Here is a 24,567-nt window from a genome sequence, read left to right on the forward strand (position 1 = left end):
ATACTTCTGGCTCTATCAGACTCTCAACTGCTACACATGAGAGATGTTACAAACGCCAAACAGATGTGGGACCGGTTGGAAGGCATTCATGTGCAACAGACCGCGGGATCTAGATTGTGTTTGGCACAGAAGCTTTATCAAATGCGCTTCACGGGTGAGTGCGACATGTGTGAGCATCTCACGGAATTCAGACGCCTGTTTGCTGAGCTGACAGACCGAGGCGTCGAACACTCTGAACTTCAGAAGACCTATCTGATCCTGGCTTCACTCGATGGGACTTGGAATAATATGGTCATGGCTTTTGAAGCCATGCCTGATGGAGCTCTGAACGTTGCATTTATTGAGGAAAAGCTGACCCAAGAATGGCAGCGGAGACAGGAGGCGAAAAGAGCCGAGTCGATGGAAGCTGTCAGAAGCAAGGAGGATAAAAATGCCGAACCGGAGCAGGCTGTCGAAAGCAGACAGGAAAACAAGCGGGAGCAGCAGCGGCTGAAGTCTTGTTTTGCCTGTGGGGCTCGTGGGCATCTCCGTAAAGACTGTGCAATCAAGCGAAACTCCAGGGACGGAGGCTTGAAGCAGGGAAGTGTGAACTTTGTAAACAGAAGTCTCAAGATTTACGACCTGTTAATTGGCTTCTTGACAGCAGTGCAAGCCATATATTAATTAAAGACAGACGTTTGTTTTACGTTTCAGAAGAAGTGAAAGACTTTGTTTTACTTGCTGATGGATCACGGAAATCTGTGAAAGCTAAAGGTCTGGTGAAGTTTGACAAGCTTGGAATAATGTCAGAATGTTTGTTTGTTCCGGAATTGGCTCATAATATTTTATCAGTGAGCAAACTGGTGAGTTGTAATTATTCAATTTTGTTTCACAAAGACCAATGTTTTGTAATGAGGGGAGATCAAGTGTGCATGCAGGGAAGCCTGAATGATTCACAGTTTGTAATAAAGAGCAGTCAAGCAGGGTGTGCTGTGTTAAATGCTGAGGCACAGGTACATCAGGGCTGCGTCCATGAATGGCATCAAAGGCTGGGGCATGCAAACCTTGACACGATAAAGAAAACCCCTTTGCACAGTGAAAACATGCGTTTAAAGGATTGTGGACAGTTAATGGATTGTGATGCATGTAATAAAGCTAAAATGACTATTGCACCAACAAACCGGGAGGCTGAGAGAACCACAACAGCTCCCTACCAGCTAGTTCATGTTGATTTATCAGGGCCAATAAATGCTTCACGAGGAGGTGCGAAATTCTTCATGGTACTGGTAGATGATTTTTCAAGATTTTGTCATGTTTTTCTGTTAAAGCATAAAAGTGAAGCTGAGCAGAAGCTGAAACTGTTCATTAAGAGAATCGAAACTCAACACGGCGTCACGGTGGGGGCTATACGCTCAGATCATGGGGGGGAATTCACGAGCAAAGCGTTAAGTGACTTTCTGGAGAGCAAGGGAATAAACCAGAATTTCACTGCTCCATTTAGCCCGTTTTCCAATGGAACTGCTGAGAGAAAAAATAGGGTGCTTGGGGAAGCAATGAGAGCCATGCTGATGGATTGCAGTTTAGGGAATTCTTTCTGGGCAGAAGCAATTCTTTATGCGAATTACATTCACAATAGGGTGTTACACAGTGCACTTGGAATGTCTCCTTATGAGAAACTTACTGGCAGAAAGCCTAAAATACAACACATTCAAAAATTCGGGGCAAGGTGCTGGATCCACATTCCACAGGGAAAAAGGAGGGGCAAGCTTGCGCCCAGAGCACAGCAAGGTTTTGTTTTGGGATTTCAGAATGCATATTTCAGAGTTTGGTGTCCAGAAACACAGCAGTTAATTCTGAGCAGAAGCATTAAAGTCTCAGAAAAGCCTTGGGATCAAAGGCAGACAGTTATTCTTACAGGAACAGATGACACACGAACAAGAACACAATCACAGACATTTAAGCCAGATCTTAATATTAAAGTGGAAGGTACACAAATTCCTCTCAGAGATGCTTTAACTGAGCTCATTTGTGGGAAACGCAGATCAAAGAAACGAAAAGCTGAGGAAATGGAAGATCCTGGGCACGCGGTGCCAAGCACAAGCACAAGTACAAGCACAAATGGGGGGGCAGAGAGAGCCGAAGCTCTGGTTCCTTTAAGACGCTCTACAAGAGCAAATTTAGGCAAACCGCCTGAAAGATTTACCGTGGGATTAATAACAAGTCCTGGAATGAATAAAGTTGTAGACATGGATCCTGAGACACTTTATTTGACATGTGTTCAACCAAAGTTTGAGTGAATAAAGTTTTGAACTGTACTGAGATGTAATTTTGAACTGTATTGAACTGAAAATGTATGATGCAATGTACTGAAATGTATTGCAAGAGGTATTGTAGAAATGTATTACTGTATGACTATGTATTGTTGAGATTTCTTTGTAATTGACAGACATGATGAGAAAAAGGGGGGCTTGTTGGCATGAGGCCTAGTAGTTTTCCATCAAGTCTGAAAGTTTTGAAAGTTAAGAGGAGTTATGTCTTTGCCCAGTCTGGGAACGGACAGTGAAGGCCGTTGTTATGGTAACCATCAAGATATAGACTGGGAAAGTTCTAACAGAGTCTGTGAGTTGTGTCCTTCTGCATCATGCCGCTGACCTGAGAGGCTGTCTTACTTTTGCTTTCGGAGAGAAATGTGCTGTAGAGCTAGAGGGGGGGGGAAACTGCTGAAAAGCCTTAATGTCTTAATAAAGACTTAACATGCTCTAATGCTCTGAAGAAGTTTCTTGCTCAACTTAACTCCAACGTAATGTATGCTGTTTCACGCAACAACGCACACACGCCAACAAGTGTAGCGCTAATTTCCACAATAAATGATACCAGAAATAATCCGTTAGCAAGGCTGGGAACCCGGAAGATCACGGGAGTGTTTCGCTAGCTGCCGCCGCTCACGTGACAGGCATCCCAGCATGCAGTGCGTTCCTGCCCTTTAGTCGCACAGGTTTTTTTCTTTTTTGGCTTGAAGAATGTTGTACCGGTATTGCGGCATCGGCACAGATAGCAGCAGCATTTCACACACACACACGTCTTGATACAACTAAAACAATTTAAAAAGTCAGATCCTAAAGGAAGAGGGCTTGCATGGCAACAGGACAAGATCTTAGACCTCCTACACAGTGGGGAACAGTGTGCATGGGTGAGGGACGAAAGCAAGTGGTGTGAAAGACAGTTGCGCAAAATGCCGCTATATCGGCTGAAAAAGTACTGTTCCTTATCACAAGAGGTACTGCAGTGTGAAAGGGATTTTAGAAATCGGGACAGAAGCGCTACCCTTTTAATCCATTAAACTAGCGCTATTAGCCCCATGTGTGAATGCAGCCTAAACTTCTCCTTGCAAACACATTTTTATGAAGTTTTGAATAATGTACACCTTTTTGCAAGCAATTTCTCCTAACACATTTTGTATGTTACTTTCATAAATATATTAATCTTAAAGCACATTTTCCATTAACATATACATTTTTAGAAATATTGGTTTGTTGGAGAAATGCATCGTAAAATTTAGGTAAGTGCGAATTTAGAAGGATGGCTATGTTTCAGTTCTTATATTTTCTCCAAAAATGCAAATTTGATAAATTTAGCTTTGAATGCAAACTGAATCAAATTTCTCTCCCATCCCTATCTCCACATCTCTCATAGCAGCTGTCTAAAATTATAGTCCAGGCAAACCATTTTGCAATTTTATCTTGACCCACTCCAATCTGGATTCAGGCCTGGTCATGGGACTGAATTGGTCTCGGTTGCTGATGGATGATCTTTATCAGCAGAAAGACAGGGGGAGTGCAACCCTGTTATTGTTCCTTGATCTCTGAGCGGCTTTTGATACCATTGATAATGGTATCCTTCTGAGCTGACTTGGTGAGATGGGTATCAGAGGCACTGTTTTGCAGTGGTTCCAATTCTATCTCCAGAGTCATTTTCAGAGAATAGCATTGGGTGATTGTCTTTCAGCCCCCTGGCAGTCGTGCTGTGGGGTGCCGCAGGGAACCATTTTGTCCTCAATGCTGTTTAACATCAATATGAAGCCCTTTGGAGTGGTTATAAGGAGATTTGGGGTGAGCTGTCAGCTGTACGCTGATGATATTCAGCTCTATTTCTCTGTAACATCTGAATCAGGAGAAGCTGTGCAAGCCCTGGACGGGTGCCTGGACTTGGTGGTGGGCTGAACGAGGGCCAATAAACTGAGACTCAATCCTAGCAAGACAGGGCACTATGGGTTGGTCATTCCCAAGTTCAGATAATCGGTCAATTACCTGCTTTAGATGGGGTTGTGCTCCCTCTGAATGAGCAGCTCCGTAGTCTGGGGGTGCTCCTGGATCCATCTTTGTCGCTAGAGGTCCAGGTAACCTCAGTGGCTAGGAGTGCCTTTTACCAGCTTTGGCTGGTAAGACAGCTGCAGCCATTTCTGGACCAGGATAGCTTGACCACTGTTGTCCACACGCTGGTAACCTCCAGGCTGGATTACTGTAATGAGCTCTATGTGGGGCTGCCCTTGAGGTTGGTCTGGAAGCTGCAGTTGGTGCAAAATGCAGTGGTGCAACTGCTCACACAGGAAGGATATCTGCAACCTGTTACCCTGCTGCTGAAAGAATTGCACTGGCTGCCCATTAGCTACTGGGCTAAGTTCGAGGTACTAGTTTTGGTATACAAAGCCCTACGCAGCTTGGGACCAAGATACCTGAAAGATCAGCTTACCCCTTATATACCCAGTCAATCACTACGCTCTGCAGGTGAGGGCCTCCTGCAGATAATATCTTATCAGGAGGTCCATCTGCACAACATAGGAAGTGGACCTTTAATGTTGTGATACCTACCCTTTGGAATTCCCTCCCCTTAAATATTAGACAGGCGCCATCTCTGTTATCTGTTCAGCACCTATTGAAGACCTTCCTCTTTCAACAAGCCTTTTAAGTAGAGATCTTATCCCAGTCTGTGTCTGTGCTGGAATTGCTTTTTAAGATGTTTTCAAAGTTTTTTTTTTAAAGATGTTTTGAAGATGTTTTGTTTTAATATATTTTAAAGCTTTTTTGTTTTTAAGAGGTTTTAAAGTGCTTTTAGAGTTTTTGTTCGCTGTCCTTGGCTCCTTCTGAAAGGAAGGGAGAGATATAAATTTAATAAATACACAAATAATGTATATTTCTGTAATGGCACTTCAAGCTGCAGTCATTTTACTCACTGTTTGAAATTTTATGTAAATATTTGATATTCATTCAGATTAATATTTGTTGCATCTTGCTAAAGCCCCCCAAAGAGGAAAGATAATATTGATCTTTTTAAAGTAATGGTGTCCATTGCAATATCTGTGCAATCATCTCCAGTGAATCCCCAGAGTGATATTTCCATGAACACCTGTGTAAGATAAGGTTCACAGGCATGTGTTTACAGACACACTTTGGTCAACCTTAGCTGCTCTTGCTGAAATTCTGTAACAAATTCTAACTGTGTTTTCTTTCCATCTTCCCAGAGTTGGCCTAGAACCTTCATACAAGCCACTGGTTGACCTTGTTGGTAGGTATATTAGGGATGGGGTTTGCTGCATGGTGCCGTTTAACATGCATTTCGATAGTCCATCGGTTCTTTACTGGTCCGTCCTCTTTTTGTTTCCGCTTTCTCTGGTGCTTGCTGATTCGATCTGCTGTGTGCTTTTTTTGGGGTGGTTCGATCAGCAGGTGGTTTTTTTGGGGGGTTGCAAAAATTATGTAAATGTTTTTGTAAATACTTATGTAAATGACAGAATTCCATGTAGTTTTTTGGCAGCGGAGAAAAACATTGCGTAATTTTTAGGTTGCTTTATGATCTGGTTTAAGCAATGAATTCCTGGTCTATTGTTTAAAAACTCTCACACTTAGACAGGGCACCAGGAGCTGCGCCAATGATTGAACATCAACAAGGGTCTCATGAGAGGTGGCAATAGAAAGCTAAAAAACACAGCCTGAGAGAGTGTGGGAGAGGCGCAGGCAGGCCGATGGCGGCGGCATCCCACTGCACCGCGCAGACACTGTCAGTCACACAGTGACACACATGCATTTAGCACAGAGAGAGTGACAGCGAGAGAGAGACAGTCCTTGGTTAGCTCAGGACAGCAGCAACAAAAGAGGGGTGGGGGCAGAGTGAGACAGGCAGTGTGGGTCAGTCTCATCATTGCAATGTTTCCCACGCAAAAGATTCATAATGCTCTGAGATATCTTGTTTGAAAAACATGACATTGCAGGATGATTAACAATTAGCATTGAAGACATATAAAGCCAATTTTTGTTTGCATTATATTGCAAATTTTTTCCCTTTATATAATGAACAAATGGAAATTCTGTGGTTGATACATCTTACTTACAAAAAAATTACAGAAAATGCAGGGAAATTTCAAAAAAAATATTTCTTGTCAATTGCAGTCACGGCCACAAAATCCATGCCGATTACAGCCATGGCCTGCCACAAGAGATCAGTGCCGCTCCGAAGGGATAGCGAACTAGGTAATTCAGTCGGGATCTGGTACCAGGTTTGATTTTGTTGGATATTCTCCCCCATCCCCAAGGTACATAGGTATGTAGATAAGTATATAGTTGTAGTAACTGATGATTCCAGTTATGATCCATAAAGTAAATGAAATAAATCAACAAATATTGCCATACCACCTGTCAGCTCTTCACTGAGACAGCAGTGTCGGTGGGGGTGCAGGCAGGGCTGGAGATTCCTTGGTAATTGCCAGACCGTAAGTCCTCAGCCAGCAGCTTGGCTATAAATCTGCCAGGCTAGCAAGGAGGAAGCAAGATAAGGGTAGAGGCCGTTCAAAGGTTACGTGCCAAGCCAGAAATCCAGAAGAGACATCAGTGAAGGTCCGGGTCTAGTTTGCCGAGAGATCAGTCCAAGTCAAGGTTCAGGGGATAGGAAGACACACAGTGGTCAAGCCTGACGTTGTAGTCAGCAACAAGCTGAAGCCAAGGTTTGACTTTTAAGGAGCAGATTTGTCAGCAGGTGTAAGCCCTCAGCGTTTTGGCCTTAAGTGGAGAGGCCTGCCCTTCTGCTGTCTACGTTCTGCAGGTGAGGGGGGAGTATCCTGTTCACTGTCTGCGTCTGGCTGAAGGGCTTCAGCTGTGTCTGAGGTGCTCTGCAGCTGAGGGGGAGAAGGAGCTGGGTTCTCAGGAGTTTCCTCTGTTTCTCCTTCTGGGTCTGCTGCTGTTACTCCTGAGTCATCCTCGTCTGATGAGTCCTCTGATGGGGCCATGACACCACCTTAGTGACTTATTTCAAGTAAAAAAATCTGCCAGGTTAGTGGCTAAAAAAGATTCTGTAACAAAAACTGCCCAACATTAACATTCATTTGAAATTGAATGGTAGGATTAGGGCCGTACAAACATGTCTCAAACCATTTCAACATCACTCACATTTTCATTCAGTATTTTCCATTCCACTGCAATTGGTTTATTTTGCACACATCATTTTTCTGTTTCATCATCTGTAAATACTGAAATATTTGTAATTTTTTACAGGCAGCACATGGTAGACATCCATATCTCAGCCATCAACAGATATTTATAGATCAATTACCTTCCCTGTATGTTCCCTTTTGAAGTTAGTGGATTTCTAGAACGTTAGCCCTGTCAGTCTTTTGCAGCAAAACCCCAACAAAAACAAAAGGTTTGTGTCAACTTAAAAACAAAGATAATGAAGTGGCTAATGGCTCAACACAAAGACATCTATTGCTTCAATCCTAACCATGTCTACTCAGGAATAAGTTCCATTTAACTCAATTGGGCTTACTCCCATTAAGTGGGATTAGTATTATCCTTATTATCCTGATTTTACCCTTAATCTTGTTTCATTTCCTCATTCAGGCATCAGGAAAGTAACAATTTAGCACCTTGTTATTTTACTAATTTTATCCTGGATTGTTATGAATTCCTGTGGGCATATTAAACATTTTACAGGCACTTTATGCCACTTATATAACCCTTTTTGTAATGCAACATTTTATTTCATAAATACACATTTGATACAGCAAATAATTGTGTGTGCATCTGCTGAAGCATAATGCTCAAGCCGATTTAGGTTTGAAATGTTTGTGATAAACATGATTTTGTGTTTGGCAGCTTGAAATTCTCAGACTAACTGAGGAGCACAGATAAAGTCAACACGTAAAAAAAGAGTTCACTTCTCTCCATATGAAAAGATTAATGATGCATTCCATTGGTTTTTAAATTTTACAGGAGGAAGCACATTACAGCTACAAACATAATCCCACTTAAGTCCCATCAAATTTAATAGGACTTACTTCTAAGTACTGTAGACATGTTTAGAATTACACCCTTAGTACCTATACGTTGCCCATAGAAGCAAATAACTTATACATGCCAAAGTGAACAAACAAGACTTCAGAAAAATGAGGCCCCTGTTGGGACAGCAGCAATTATACATCAATGCATATGTAAATAATTTAAACTGCAAAACGATTTATGTATCTATGTATAACGTGCACATATTTTAAAAAGACATGTTCACTGGAGAGAACTGAACCAAATTATATTCAAAGCAATAGTCCATGCCATGATGGGGGTTGAATGGGCAGAGGGAAGGAAATCCACTTGACAGTCTGTTTTCATCCATCTGTTTTCTATATCCCTAGGTAGAATGCACGAATCACAATGTTAAGTAAAGCTTTCTTAAAAACTATTTTGAAATGTTTGTTTTTGCACAACCAATCTGAATTATCTGACAAACTTCCATAAAATGTAGCTATGTAATGTCTGCCTGCTGTGGCAACTATAATATCATTACTACTTAGCCTAATGGCAGGGAACCTCTCGTCCTCCAGATGTTTATCCATCTTTTGCTCACTTGCTCAGTTATCCATCCATACTGAATTCTTTCAGTAGAATGCACATCCACATTCCAAAGATGAGATTAGCACTGCACTTAAAACAATGCAGCACAGATAGTAAGCATCCACATTCAGATGCTCATTTTGATGTACATCTGATTTAAGCATGGTTCCTGATCCAGTTAAGTAATGGGCACATGGAAGCCTGATTCCACACACCAATCTCCTTGCTTCACTTAGGGCATCTATCTGGTCACATTGCACTGGGCTTTCATTCCTTCCTGTGCTGGCAAGACAGGAAGTGTTTGCTTGGTTGGCAATTGGTCAATACATTTCCTCTTGCCACCACAGATCATGAAAATACTGGAAAATTGCCTCAAAAGGAGGTACTACTCAGGTTGTGTTAAAATTGTGAAGTTTCAGCCTTTCTTCCCTATGTTTTCAGCTCAGATCCACATTTTAAATTAGTCATGCAGCTTCATTTTAAATCTCCTTAGCTGACAGATGCATATTTTTCAAAGGAAAAGTTAAGATCAACGTTATAATTTGAAAATTAACAATAAACCCTTAGAAGTCATGAATTTGTTGACAATTATCCATTTCAGCCTGGCATGTTGGTCCTAGGGCAGAACAAGTATACTGGATAATGGGTTGAGGCGTGAATGCAATGTAATAAATGGGAATAATACAGCACTTTGAACTGCCCATTAATTCTCTATCTATCAAGCACTGATCGCAATGCCATGTGAAAACCTGAGCAGGGGTTTTTAAGATCTCTGTGTAGAGGTCTCTAGAGTGTTCAGCTACACTTTCAAATACATAGTTAACGGGTAAAAAAGGAGATCTATTAGCCCCTCACAAATAATAATTAGAAAAGATAAATTTGAAAGAACAACCAATTCTTCCTGCTGTTTTGATTCCACTCTTACATGATCCTTCCCTGATATTCTACGTGCACACAATTGTATTCCATTCCTGTCTCTTTTGTTTCCTGATTTTCAAATTTTATCTCTCCCGCCTGGATGTAGTTTCCAGAATGTGGCTTCCTCCCACACAAGTTTGTGTGACATTTAAGCCAAGCATCATCAGCTTGTTCTACCTTATTTATAGAAATACACAGTAGATGAGAAAGACATACCTAATTCTAACTAAGTTGGAGGCACAATGCCCAGACTTGGGTATTGCCCACATGGTTCAGGAGAACAAAAACAGAGATGTCTCCTTGTTGCGTCCCAGGCGCAAGGGGAGTTAGATCAGGGAGAGGAGTCAGATGAGGGCCAGGTCCCTGGGGGCGTTGAAGGAGGACTCAGCCAGCCCACAGACTTCCTCGGCCAGCACCCCCATCGAGGCAGGTCCAGCCCCGTCTGCGAGCTCCCTGCCTGAACTGTTGGGAAGTGACCCAACTCCACTCACGCAGGAATTCCCACCCAGCACTTCAAACACTTCCCCACCAACCAGCTTCCCACTCCTTGAGGTCGTGCCGGCACCTAGAGAAGCCCCGCTGTCAGATGGGCTGTTGGAGCCTTGCCTCCCTCGCCCTGTGTGAGAAGGCATGAGAAGAGAGACTTTCAGAAGGTGAAACTTCAGAGGAGCCGTCGTTTACGTGCGAAGACCTTCCCTATTTAAGCAGGTGCCCACTCAGGCTCTAGTGCTAAGTCAACTCTCCCCACATGCTGCAGAGACTGTTTAGGTAGTTTAGCTAGGGAAAATAGTGAGCTGGAGTAGACAGGTTTATGAAGCGCACTGCTTTGGATGTAACCATCACATTAGTAAAATGAGAATTAGACCAAACCTCGCCTCCGTCTCATGTCTTGGACTCTGGGCAGGACACTCCTCTCTCCTCAGACAGTCGAAGAAGAAGACAAAGGAAGCAGGAGCAGATCAGCTTCCCTGAGCATATCAGTTTACAACAGAAGGAAGTTAGGTAGAGAAGAGCATAGGTAAAGATAGAGCCTAGCCAGCTGGAGGAACCTAACTCTATCTTCCTTCTGAAGTACAAACAAAAGAACCCAAACAGAAGTTGCTCTTGCCCCACTTCCAACATTTTAAAAAAGATACAACTCTAAATATAAAAAGTAGAAAGATCAGTAAGAGCTAGTAAATCCAAAGATTCTTCCACTTGCTATCAACACAAGCCTAGCTACCTATGACATCAACCAAAATCTCAAAACCTCCACTGATGAGATGCTACTTCTTTGTATTACAGCTGAAGAACAGAAAAGTATAGTTAAAGTTTCCACAATCACTCTTGCTAGTGATGTCTACCACTTATTTGTATGGTGGCCAGATGCAACAAGGATAGGGCTCTTACACCTTTAATAGTTGTGCAGAAGTGGGGATCTGAGCCAAAGCTTGGAAAAGTTACTTTTTTGAACTACATCTCCCATCAGCCCAATCCAGTGGCCATGCTGGCTGGGGCTGATGGGAGTTGTAGTTTAAAAATGTAACTTTTCCAAGCTCTGATCTGAGCATACATAGCTTGCATGACAAGCTGCACCTCACATCTACATAACTACCTTATTTATTTGCCCTTATTTGTCCTATTTTGCATCTGGCCACCCTACTTTCTGCAGTCATACCTGGCTCCAACTCAGCCTGCTTGGTCTCTGCTCATGTAACCTAGTAAGCTTCAGCTTTCAGGCACCAATTATCTTGAAAACTAAAGTTGAAAACTGGGAAAAAACCCATCCACACATGTAAGCAAGACCATTCCATTAAAGGGAGTGGTGAGGTAGCAAAGCCTCTTGCCATTTGTCTCCTCCCTTGCCAGAAGTGTCTTAAATAGTGCTCATTTCACCATCATTTCTACTGAGATCAAGTATCATTTAGCTCTTCTCATCCCAGAACTGTCTACATTATTTTATTAAGAGAGATTTATATTTTACATTTAGATTAAATGATCTCCATGGTGATTTACAACATATTAAAATACCAAAACAACAACCCAGCATCCTTCTTAGGGATGTTCCAGAATGTTGTTTGGTTCACATTTTAGTTCAAGCCTGATTCATACTTCCCACACTAATACACAGATTGAATGCAGTTATCTTCAGTTTCCCCACTTTTCCAATGCTGTGACACAGTTCTCAGCTCAAAAACATGTATTGAAATGCACACAAAAAATGCATTTTAGGGTAAAATGTAGGCAAAAAATTGGTTTAAAAATAACAACAGGAGAGAGCAGATGTAAGAATCAACAAATGAAAAACTGGCGGAGACTGGAAATAAAGTCCAACAAAAATGGGCACTCCCTGGAAGCATCTGGAAACAAAAGCAAAAAATAATAGAGTAGGCAAGAAAAATGTAGAGACCAGTAATTCAAAATTCAGATGTGCTACCCCTTCTATTTCTTATGCTCTCAGGCGGCTTTACTCTAAGAATGGGCAAAACTGTCAATTTCAATTTCTCTTACTTTCTCATTTTTCCAATATGAAGTTGTTATTCTTCAGCCCAGCAAAACAAATAACATAAGAAATAAAAAAGAAATAGAAACCCTCACAGAAGAAACAGAATAGAAAGTCTAGCATAAGAATGGAAAGAGGTAACCCATCTGAATTTTGAACTACTGGCCTCTGAATTTCCCTGAAGAAGAACTAGTAGGTCTGAAACATGTTGGATCAATAACTTTTTTTCTTGTTTTTGCTTTTGTTTCCACAGACCAAAAAATGACCGATTCATTCATCTCTAGCTCTGTCTTTCGCTTCTACAGTCCCTGGCAACACAATCCTATACATGTCCACTCTGTGTTCAGTGACACTTACCTCAGGTAATCCCATTCACTGTCTAAAGCTAACATTTAGATTATGTAAGCCACATCTGACTGCCCTATAAAAGGCCCACCCAGATGGTAGTTTCCCAGTCTCCCAGTGGAGACTGAGTGGAGTCTCTGGGAAGGCAGGTGCTTCTCCCATAAGAACCTCATAGGTAAAGCCAGCAATGTGCACAGCCTATCCTGATTTTTGTCAGCAACACAGACTAGCAGGAACCAACACAAACTGGAGCAACACGTAGGTCTGGACTGTGGCACATCGAAACTCTGAGAATAGCAATCCAGGTCCCCCGTGAAATGAGCCCTAATACTAATACTAAAGAGAGGCCCCTCACACATTTTCCCAGTTAAATTAAATTGTCATTTGATGAAGCATTTTCTTTCAACTTAATCTAAGCAGTAGCAACCCTGTTAACATCCTGGGGGGTTATCATACATAATGATTTACTGAATCCATAACTCACGGAAATTAAATACCAGGCCTTTGGAGTAAAATACCCATCACTGCTCATTGCGCCGTCAGTAAGAACTAGAACATGGTTATCATAACACAGCCCTGAATTCAACAGCTTTCCATCTTGACTGGTAGGTGTTTTAGCTATTCATTTACTCTTACTCAGGAACAGCTGCTTAGTTTCTTAGGGCACAGATACCCCAGATTTTGCAGCAGCTGAAAGCTAATACCTGTCACATGGATCAAGAAACGCAGTTTCAAAATAAAGGGATTTATTCTGTTTGTTGTTCAGTTATATTCTGCAGACTTTAGGTGGCTTAAACTAAAATATCAATAATAGCATTATAAAGCTATTAACTCAGTATTAAAATCACAGTTAAGCATCTCAAAACAAACTAAAACAAACAATAAAATCCAGAGTACAAAAAGCAAGTAATCAACAGAAATGAATAGAACAATCTGAATTTAAATCAGCCACCCTAATCCTTCAAATCCTGCTCAAATAAAATAAAAATTGTGTTACATTTTCTGCAGAAACCCTGCAGGCTGGTATTGAGGCTTACTTCAAATCTTACAATTTGCTTGTATGGGAAGCCTTCCCATGAAGAAAGGTGTATAAAAGCCCAAATTAAAATGGTCTCATATTTTTCATGTAACTGTAGTCTGAATCAACCATGCCACACACACAAGATAAGCTTCCATAAAGAGAGAGGATGATCTATCCTAGGATGTAGCACCTTGAGTGATAGAACTTGTGCAGGTCAAATGTTTTAATATATTTAAGTAAATTGTGAATGATTTATAAAAACTCCCACAGCTTTCTTCTGGTTCAGTGGCGTAGTGTATAACCAGGACCATGTCACGTCCCTGATGAAGCCTTGCAAAGCTTATCATAGGCTTTGGAGTTTGGCCCAAACCAATTAGGTGGAAATGTTGTTCACTGTAAGGAGAACTTCTGCATATAAGCATTAGATACATCACACATTGATCCACATTCATAGGCTGAACTCTCTGAACAGTTGAGATCTGAGAACCATTTGTGTCCTACTGATTTCTGATGGATTCTTTGCTTCAGACATGCAGCTTCGGGATAAATACATACATACATGGAGGATGCAAATATAATATTGATCATTGTACAGAGCAAATGCAAATAGACTCTGGTCACCTTAAAATCAAGTTTTAATTTTTCTACCTTTTTGAAGACTAAACAGACATCTTTTTCAGACTGAAACATCTTGTGTCTCATCTAGTTTTAACTAGATAAGGAATTAACACAGCATATAATATTAAACTCTTACCATGCCCCACAGGGTCAGACATACAGAGTCTGCCTGCTGTATCACTGTTATGTTGATCATCACATCCTACGGATAAATAGTCCAATGTAGTGACTGGTTGAGATTTAATCAGATGCTCTTCAGTCTGTTGATCAGGTTCCTTATTTGAATCAAGATAAACAGCAGATCATAATATGGTCACAATGTAACAGGTATCCTGATCGGGCAACAGCTGGAATTCTCTAAGAATTTTTTTTTTTTGGTAAGAACTATAATTTGATTTTGAAACAAACATTAAATCTAATTATTGTCATCATGCATAGTGGGAAGCAAACCAGTGAACTTGCCAAGAACATTTACTTTATAAAAATCATTTGTTGTTCCTTTGCTCAATAAGAGTTGAAAGAATATGGAGACTCAATGGCTTAGATTCTGACTAAGCTTCCACAAACAGGGCTCCTTTGGTTCACAGACAGGATTAGGATCCAGCAAAGATTTTTCTGGCAGATGTGGGGAGGCAATTTTCTCCAATTTCCCCTTTCCCCTGCAGCCTCCTGCGTTGCCTTTCATGCTGCTCACAACCCTCCAGAGCAAATTTTCAAGGGACATAAGGGACTGAAAAGGGAAACTGGATTTGAAAAGAGTTACCTCCCTCCTGGTGGCAAGAGTATCACATAAACAGAGCTCCGTTCAGGGGGCACTCCCATCAGTGGGAGCAAAGTCAGGATCCCAGTGAATAAGTGCACATTTTTGCTGAACGCAGTACCTGCTTGGGAAATTCAGATATCTTGTTAACAGGGATGGCCCAAAACATATTGCTGCTGGCACCTGCTCCACCTGGCACCTGCTCACTCAAACAAATGCTGCAATGCAGCAGCAGTGGTGGCATCAATGTGCATCTCATGAGCAGAATAATTAATCCACATACACTGTGTCTGCTGGAGTACATGGCCTGGGCTGCTCACTCAGTCAGAGGCATTTTCCAGCTTCTTTTGTGGCAAGTTGGGAGAAAGTGACTAGATGAGACAGATAGCCAGCCTAGGTCAACATTCAGCAAGAAGCAAGCATCACAGCTGCGGGGATGGTGGCACAAGAGGATGCCCAGGGGACTCAGGAGAAATGGCCGATGATGGTGGTCATCACTGCTCCCCAGCATCTACTGCCTGAGGTGGCTGCCTGAATCTGCCTTAGGTGGACCCTGTTGTTAACAAATAAATAATGCAAGTCAACACCAACCAAAAGACACTCAGATGTGGTATTTTTGGTTGTGTACAACTAGAACCTATCCATTCAATAATCTAAAAATAGCTTGGAATGAATTTTGGCTTTGTTATAACTATAGCATTTCAGAGATTATGCTCTTAAAATATAGCAATTCATGTTCAGTCATAATTTCATCTTTTGTTGTTCCAACTGATTTTGCAAATGAGTGTAAAACAACAGTGCTGCGAGCTTTCTTAGAAACCAAGCACATTACTATTGCCAATGATATTTTATGTGTTTTGAAATCATGCTTCTGCCAGAGAAAGAGCATCTCCTTATCATATACGATAGTCCAAAGAAATGTACCATCAAGACTTAGACCAGATATCAATTAACACTAACCTCTTGGCTAATAATCTACATGCCTCTAGGAAAGCTTTACAAGGATTATTTATTTCATTTTTGGAAAATCGTTAGCTGCAGAATAGTCTATCTCTGTGAAAAAGGGCAAGGCAGAATTACAATGAACTCAGTCCTAAAGCTCTGTTATGCTGATCTCAGAATCACAGGGCGGACTGGAAAGGGATACTCCATACTCAATACAATTATTTATTTATTTATTTATTTATAGAATACATTAATTGCTTTATATAAGAAATGCCAAAGTGATGTACAAAAAGGAAAGATTCTCTGCATTTAGCAAGTAACCTTCATGAATAATTTTATCCTGTTTTAGCTGTAGCTCTCAGCGCTGGTACACCCATTCACCAAGGTGAGCCCCTTGTCTCAAGCAGCAGATCAGGAGGGATGGTAGATCAGTGCTTCCTCAGCCCATCCCCCCTTGCCAGCAGCCTCTGCTCAAATCTTACCAGCTGGCTAATGCTGTAGATGCCACTGTCTGTACCACCACTCACCTAGATACCACCCTTAGCACAACAGCCATTGCCTAGGACTCTAAAGGCCCTATGGTTCTCAGAACGAGGCATGGGCAAAATCTCCCCAGAGGGTCTTACAAAAGCAGGCAATGGACAAGGCCAAGGAACAGCACAAATAAATGATTAGCTACTGGCTAATCTGGCTAAATCTGGGGTTAATGCCAGCTTTCTGTCTACAAATATTCTGCATTACTGTGAATTGAGATAGCTTTAAGTATGGAGGCTACATTGATTGGAATCATACTCCATTCTCCAGTCTACCCCTTGGATTATATTGACATTTTGGGGGGTTATAGAGATCTAAGGACAGGTAGAGAGGACAGAGGTAGGAAACATTATAAAAGTTATGTCTGGATTTTAGGAAAGGCAAGCAAAGGATAGAAACCATTCTTACATGAAGCACATCTATATTCACTTGGTGGAAGTTACGAGATCTAAGCTCTTGCATTCTTTTGAGATTTTCTTGATATTTTTCTTCAGCCAACTGTCTGAAAAGAATGACAATGCTGGTAATTCTGCATTACAAAATGGTGACTATAGTAAGAAATTTCAAGTGACTTCCTTTAGCGTGAGCCATTCGAGCAATGGGATTACAACTTGTATGAGAAGTAAATGTTAATACTTTTTACTTGTGGAACGAAGTTATGAAAAGACTTTCCTGTCCTGACACCTCCTGAAACCTGAGGATAGGGAGAACTTTCTGAATGGGGTTGGCTGTGTTGTGAGGGGCTGCTGAGGAAAGAGGGAACTAACTCAAATTGGGCAGACATCTTTCAGATCAGGGTTTTTCAGAGGGTGCAGTGGCAGGAAGGTCTCCTTCCACCAACTTCTTTCTGCAAGTGGCTCTTAAGATCAAATGCAAAGTAAATATTTAAACAGAGCTGGCTTTAAGGAGATGGCTCTAAGACAGCCTTCCCCAACCTTGGTCCCAAGATGTTGGAATACAACTCCCAACATCCCTGACCACTGGATATGCTGGCTGGGGATGATGGGAGTTGTAGTCCAACAACATCTCAGGACCCAAGGCTTGGGAGGGAGACGGCTCTATGGGTACACTAACATAAATTAAAGTGGGCAGAAATTCTATTCATTTCATTTATACACAATAAGGCAGACCAGCACCCTAATATATTTGGGTATATGTATCATTCAGCACCTTCAAATACATGAGAAACCTTTATATAGACAGGCACAGAGAAGGAAGGCATAACAAAGCAACAGCTATCTAAAAACAACGAGGGCAAAATTGGCCTGGGTGCAAGCAAATGATCACTCCACTCACTGCGGCTGGTGTATCAGAGGGACTAAGAAGAGACATCTTACAGAAGGAGAGCAAGTAAAATTACATCAAGGAGTTTGGAGAGTGCTTTGGTTGACCTTTCTATTCTGTTTCTCCTCCAGAAATAGAAAGCAGTTGCATCTCTTCCTGTACTTCAAGGTATGTCCAGATCTCCCATTCTCAGGGCTGCTGGACATATGGGAGAGGCTGATATGATGACTGATGATAGCAAACCAGTTCCTTTCTGGAGACAAGTTAAATGCTTGTCATGTGAATGTAGATACTGAAGGATCTCCTTCTGGTGGCAAATATCAAACTGACAGTTGCATTCAACTAAGTCCTACTCAGAGTAGACCCATTCAAATTAATGAACCTAAATTAGTCATATATTAACTTCAATGGTTCTACTCTGAGTAGGACTAGCATTAACTACCACCCTGTGGTTCTTACTTTAGCTTCTGTGCTGTTTCATCAGCGATGCTCAACTTTCGCAGTCTCATTCGTTCACGTGGTGTCATCTTCTGCACTTCAGAGAGAGCCCTCAGAGTATGCAGATGAACCTTTTTCTGCCTGAACAGAAGGTTTAAAAAGAAGTGTGTGGGGGGAAGGTGAAATTGTCAAGCAAATTCTCTTGACCTGCATTTGCTTTCAAAAATTCAAATATATAGTCCAGGACCCCAAAAGCCACGAGCAGAGCCAGTCCAAGACATGTTGCTGCCTAAGGTACAGAAAAAGGTGGCAGCTCTCCACCCACCCAATCCATGAACAAAAGCTGACCAAACTGGCAGTTGACTCCTACTTCAACACTGGTGATAGACCATTACTAACAACAACAATGTATATCCCACACATTAGAATAGAGGGTGCAGGGCAAGGTGCGTGGGACCCAGAGCCCTATCTGTTCCCCATTCTTCAGCATCTGCCACCTGATGTGGCCACCTCACTTTGCTTAATGGTAGGGTGGGCCCTGTGAAGCTAGTATTGTGAGACCACAAGGCTCTAGACTTTTAAAATTCAAAATGAGGCTTTGGATGCAGCAGTTACTACACTGTTCTATTAAGCCCCACTGCTGCCTGCAAGGAATTTGGATTGCTCCCTTACTTTTATCTGGATCCAACCCATTGTCATAAGGTTAGAGACTTAACATTTTTTAAAAAAATATCCAGAAGTCACATTTCAAAATAAATACTTTTGAACTTTGAAATAAAAATAAAATATAATTCTGAAGCATGGCATATTTTTATTGTGTATTAACATTCGTTTCCTCCCTAGTATGCAACTCTTTGCCATAAAATGTAAATAACTGACACCTGGCATCAACAGAGTAAAGGACATTCTCAACAGCTGGACAGATGCAATTACGATGCATAGAATATTAACATGAGAAAGCTTTAATTGCATTAATTTTCAATACCCTGCTTATTCCATAATTAACTTATGTAAACTTAGACCTTTGAACTCACTTCATTTGACACGACTTATTTTCTTGAAAAAGAACAAAGGAGTACCCTGGGTGCTTTAATAGTAACATCAGAAATGAAAAAGCATATTGATGACCACATTATCTCATCTGACCTCATTATCCACTGTGCCACAGATAAAGATACTAGTTTGCTATTGACTATGAAGCTCATATTGCAGTATTTTATTAATTACTCTCAAGCATATTATAAAGGCATTAGGAACTATCCTTCCTTATGAGATGAGTAGAGGTGTCAGATATTACCTTAATTACAAATATTTATGCTGAAAAGCCATCCCCTTTAAAAAGTCCTAATTATGCAAAAGCTTCTGATTGCATCCTAAGTGACAACACTGCAGCTCTGCTGAATTCCACAAATTATGTACCAACCCTTCTGAGTAAGGGAGAAATGCTGTATCTTCACAAAGGAAACACCACATGGAGGGAAATCACCTGGATCACTATCAAATGAGAAAGAACTGCTAATTTATTATGCAGTTCCCCTGCCCCCAATAATCACGCGTGACCCTACATTCTTATGCACATTTTTGATAGTACCAGAAATAACTTCTCTCCCGTGCCTTTTGGGGCCATATTTCAACATTCCTTGCAAAAATGTTCTATCCTTTGCCCTCACTTTCATTTGTTCTCATTGACATCATCATGTAGCACGATTGGCTCCACAGCACTGCGAAATCCACCCATTCGCTGCCTGATACCTAAGTGGGAGGATCACCCATGTGACTGACTCAGAAAACAGAAAGTAGCAGCAGCAGGCACCATGGTACTAGGAGCGGGGTGCATAGTATGAATGGGTCTGAAAAAGGTAAATATTCTCACAAAGCAAATTATCTTCATGCGAAATCTCCGTGCTACTGAAATTGCTACTTTGGAACCAAAATGCATAACTAGTGAATATCTGGCATAGGCCGGTTTCTTAAAAATATTTTTGTTGCAATAGGCCGTAAAGACATCCTGACTGACAACACCGTAGGGGAGAATGGGTGGCAATGTTTTGCAATACCCTTAATTTCATATATATTATGTATTATTCTTGTAACACCCAACATTTTTGGAAGGTTTAATCCAACTGTAGCAGAACACTGCATTTTCCTAGGATTATCTGCTTTTAGGAAGGAAGGTCTTTACTAGGGGAGAAATTTAACCTGTGTCTTTCCCTGTGCAAAACTTAAAGCCAAAATTTCAACCTCTGCAGAAACAGAAGCTTAACATAGTTTTGCAATTATCTCGAAAGGGATCTCTGAATGATGGCAAAGAAATATTATACCTGCCCAAAGGAACAGACATCTCACATGGTTTGTTTCAACAATTCAGCAATTTTTAATTTTAATAAAACAAATGTTTAAGAAAGAAAGCAGCATGTACGTATGTTGAAAGAGAACTTAAATTATTTAGGGAACCAACATGTGATACTATAGACTCATTATTCTAAGCACATATGCACTGATAGGTATTTTTTGGAATCAGTGAAATACATTGTTAATTCATTATGTGAGAATATAGTTTGTGCTTAGGTTAGAGTTTAGTCACCACTGCATCTGAGGAATCAGTAAGGCTTATGGTGTTGTACAAAGGCATATAACACATTCTGTTGTTGAAGCTAAGCAAGTTTGGCCCCATAAGCTACCCGAATGGGTGGCTTGTATGTAAAGGAAGTGTGACATCAGTGGAAGTGTGACATCAGTGGAAGTGTGACATCAGTGGGGTTCAATCCTGATGCATTCTGGGAATGTGCTAGTGAAGACCGGGGTCTCATCAGCTGGCAGAAGATTCAATCCTGCTTGGTGCTGCTTCAGTAAAGTGTTCCCTGAAGGGAACATGGCTGGTGAAGAAGATTCCTACAGAGGGCAATACTGACGTCTCTGTTTGTCATGTGATGAGCAAAGAGTTAGTCCTGCTTGGTGCCCACCTATCAGTCCACCTTTCATTCACCTGACATCAGATGGTTGACAGGTGGGTAACCCTGCCCACCGGTCAAAGTTGGCCTATGGGGTAGGGGAGATAATCATATATGAAAGAATATTTATAAGTTAAGAACTCCTGGAACAAATGCCAGGTTCTGACACAGAGCTCCACACTGGAGAGGGAAAGGGACACTGGCCCTAAGTAGAAGATCTGGATTCACAACTCTGAGTGAGTAGAGGGGCCACAGCTCAGTAGTTGAGCATCTACCTTGCATGCAGAAAGTCCCAGGTTCAATCCCCAGAATCTCCAGGCAGGTCTGGGAGAAATCCTGCCTCAAACTCTGTAGAGGCGCTGCCAGTCAGTGTAGACATTACTGAGGTAGATGGACCCATGGTCTGACTCAGTATAAGGCAGCATACTATGTTCCCAACTTTCTTGCATAGTACTGCTGCAGTTTTCCCATCCAATAATGCTATTTATATAGGAGTTGAAACAGCACAGTAGAATACAGGTGAGGGAAAACAAAACAAAAAACTAGACTTGAACAACACTCTGGAATACATCTGAATTGTCCACATGATTTCCTCTTTACTCTCCAGTGTATTAGAAAGTGACTTGACGCTAAATTAAGAGATGATGTAGATGGTATGATGTAGATGGTACATCTCATTGCAATTCAGTGAGATATAGACTGAGATTTCCAAGCTAAATAATGCTTTCCTTCTTTACTGACTTCTAACCATCTTGATATAGAAATGTACTGTCTAAGTATAATAAACATTGATTATGGCAGACAAGAGAACAGCAAAGAGACTAATTTCCCCAGCAGTGCAATGTAACAGTTGTTGATTAATGTAACAGAGCAATAGCAACCACAGTCTAGCGAAAGAAGGGAAGTGGATCCAATAGAAACCCAAAAGGATAAGAATTTAATTATCAGCTTTGAAATTTCCATTCATCATTATACCATTGTACTTTGATATTGTTCATATTAAATCAGCTCAATACATGAATTATGTAAAACAGTGTGTGCTATGCTGGTGTAGGAAATAGTACACACAATTATCCTTAGTATAGTAATTGGAAATCAGCATCCTACACTCCAAGCACAATAAATGGTGGTGTTAATGCCTGCAGGATTTTAAGAAGAGTGTTAATGAAATAAAGGAAAATAAGTACAAATTATGGAGCATAGATGAAGTTGGATTTGTTTCATTTCTCAGTCTAATCTACAGCCTAGTTTAATGTAAGGCAAGTTTACACAACGCTATTAACCTAGTAGCAACTGAACCTGTTCATTAGGTTTTGGCACTTAGAATACAATTTTTATTTATTTTATTTATTTAATTAAGCTTATATACCGCCCGACTAGCAACAGCTCTCTGGGCGGTGAACATTAAAAATACAATAAAAATAACACAAAACTGTACACAAAACTGTACAGTCTAAAATCAAAATATAATAATTTACAATTAACAGGAATTAAAATGCCTCAGAGAAGAGAAAGGTTTTAACCTGGCGCCGAAAAGATGATAGTGTCGGCGCCAGGCGCACCTCCTCGGGCAGACTGTTCCATAGTTCGGGGGCCACCACTGAGAAGGCCCTAGATCTTGTCACCACTCTCCGGGCTTCCCTATGAGTCGGAACCCGGAGGAGGGCCTTCGTAGTAGACCGTAGTGTACGGGCCGGTTCATATCGGGAGAGGCGTTCTGACAGATATCGTGGTCCCGCGCCGTATAAGGCTTTATAGGTAAGTACCAACACTTTGAATCTGGCCCGGAAGCATATTGGAAGCCAGTGCAAACGGGCTAGCACAGGTGTTATATGCTCAGACCGCTTAGTTCTTGTTAGCAGTCTGGCTGCCGCATTCTGCACTAGCTGTAGCTTCCGAATCGTCTTCAAAGGTAGACCTACGTAAAGCGCATTGCAGTAGTCCAGACGCGAGGTTACCATAGCATGTACCACTGATGAGAGGTCCTCCTTACTCAGATAGGGACGTAGCTGGGCTACCAACCGAAGTTGGTAGAACGCATTCCGGGCCACCGAGGCTACATGAGCCTCAAGTGTGAGGGAAGAGTCTAAGATGACTCCCAGACTACGCACCTGTTCCTTTAGGGGGAGTGTAACCCCATCCAGGACAGGGTATATATCCACCATCCGATCAGAGAAACCATCCACCAACAGCATCTCAGTCTTGTCAGGATTGAGTCTCAGTTTGTTAGTTCTCATCCAGTCCATTGTCGCAGCCAGGCAACGGTTCAGCAAATCGACAGCCTCACCTGAAGAAGATGTAAAGGAGAAGTAGAGCTGCGTGTCATCAGCATACTGATGACAACGCACTCCAAAACTCCTGATGACCGCCCCCAGCGGCTTCATATAAATGTTAAAAAGCATGGGAGATAGAACCGAACCCTGCGGGACCCCACATTGGAGAACCCACGGTGTCGAGCAATGTTCCCCAAGCACTATCTTCTCGAGACGACCCGCTAAGTAGGAGCAGAACCACTGCCAAGCAGTGCCTCCAACTCCCAATTCCGCAAGCCTCTCCAGAAGGATACCATGGTCAATGGTATCAAAAGCCGCTGAGAGGTCAAGGAGAATCAACAGAGTTACACTCCCTCTGTCTCTCTCCCGACATAGGTCATCAAACAGGGCGACCAAGGCAGTCTCAGTGCCAAAACCAGGTCTGAACCCCGATTGAAATGGATCTAGATAATCGGTTTCATCCAATAGCGCCTGGAGCTGGTCAGCAACCACACGTTCCAGGATCTTGCCCAGGAACGGAACATTGGCTACTGGTCTGTAGCTGCTGACATCCTCTGGGTCCAAGGAAGTTTTTTTCAGGAGTGGTCTCACTGCCGCCTCTTTCAGACAGCCAGGGACCACTCCCTCTCGTAAAGAGGCATTAATCACTTCCTTGGCCCAGCCAACTGTTCCTTCCTTGCTAGTTTTAATTACCCAAGAGGGGCAAGGATCCAGTACCGAAGTGGTCGCACGAACCTGTCCAAGCACCTTGTCCACGTCCTCGAGCTGAACGAACTGAAACTCATCCAACAAAACATGACAAGACTGTGCTCTGGACACCTCAGTAGGATTAACTGCTATTAAATAGGAGTCTAAGTCCCGGCAAATGCATGAGATCTTATGCTGGAAGTGTTCAGCAAATTTATTACATCGAGCTACCGATGTATCTGCCGTGTCTTGTAGGCCTGGATGAAGTAGGCCACGAACCACTTTAAAAAGCTCCCGTGGGCGTGAGAGAGATGACTGAATAGTGGCGGCGAAATGTTGTTTTTTTGCCGCCCTCACCGCTCCTACATAGAGCTTAGTAGAAGCACGAACCAGCTCATAATTGCATTCGTCGGGAGTTCGTCTCCATCTCCGCTCAAGCTGCCTCCTGTCTTGTTTCAT

At 41.8% G+C, this 24,567-nt stretch overlaps 1 protein-coding gene across 7 annotated transcripts in view; it reads right to left on the reverse strand.

The window, feature by feature from the left end:
• The window catches only part of NEK11 (NIMA related kinase 11), a 168,506-nt gene that overhangs the window by 52,682 nt on the left and 91,257 nt on the right, over positions 1 to 24,567 (reverse strand). For 6 of the 7 annotated variants that reach the window (XM_061586551.1, XM_061586549.1, XM_061586550.1 and 3 more), the window contains exons 10-12: positions 18,219 to 18,338; positions 16,884 to 16,977; positions 14,373 to 14,511 (exon numbers count right to left, since the gene is read on the reverse strand). In XM_061586551.1, coding sequence (XP_061442535.1) covers positions 14,373 to 14,511; positions 16,884 to 16,977; positions 18,219 to 18,338 — 353 coding nt within the window. Of the gene's footprint in view, positions 1 to 8,499; positions 8,650 to 14,372; positions 14,512 to 16,883; positions 16,978 to 18,218; positions 18,339 to 24,567 lie in introns of those variants that run through there. The other variant, XM_061586554.1, reaches the window with a different exon arrangement.

Source organism: Rhineura floridana, chromosome 10 (genome assembly GCF_030035675.1).
Source record: "Rhineura floridana isolate rRhiFlo1 chromosome 10, rRhiFlo1.hap2, whole genome shotgun sequence".
Taxonomy (NCBI): Eukaryota; Metazoa; Chordata; class Lepidosauria; order Squamata; family Rhineuridae; genus Rhineura; species Rhineura floridana.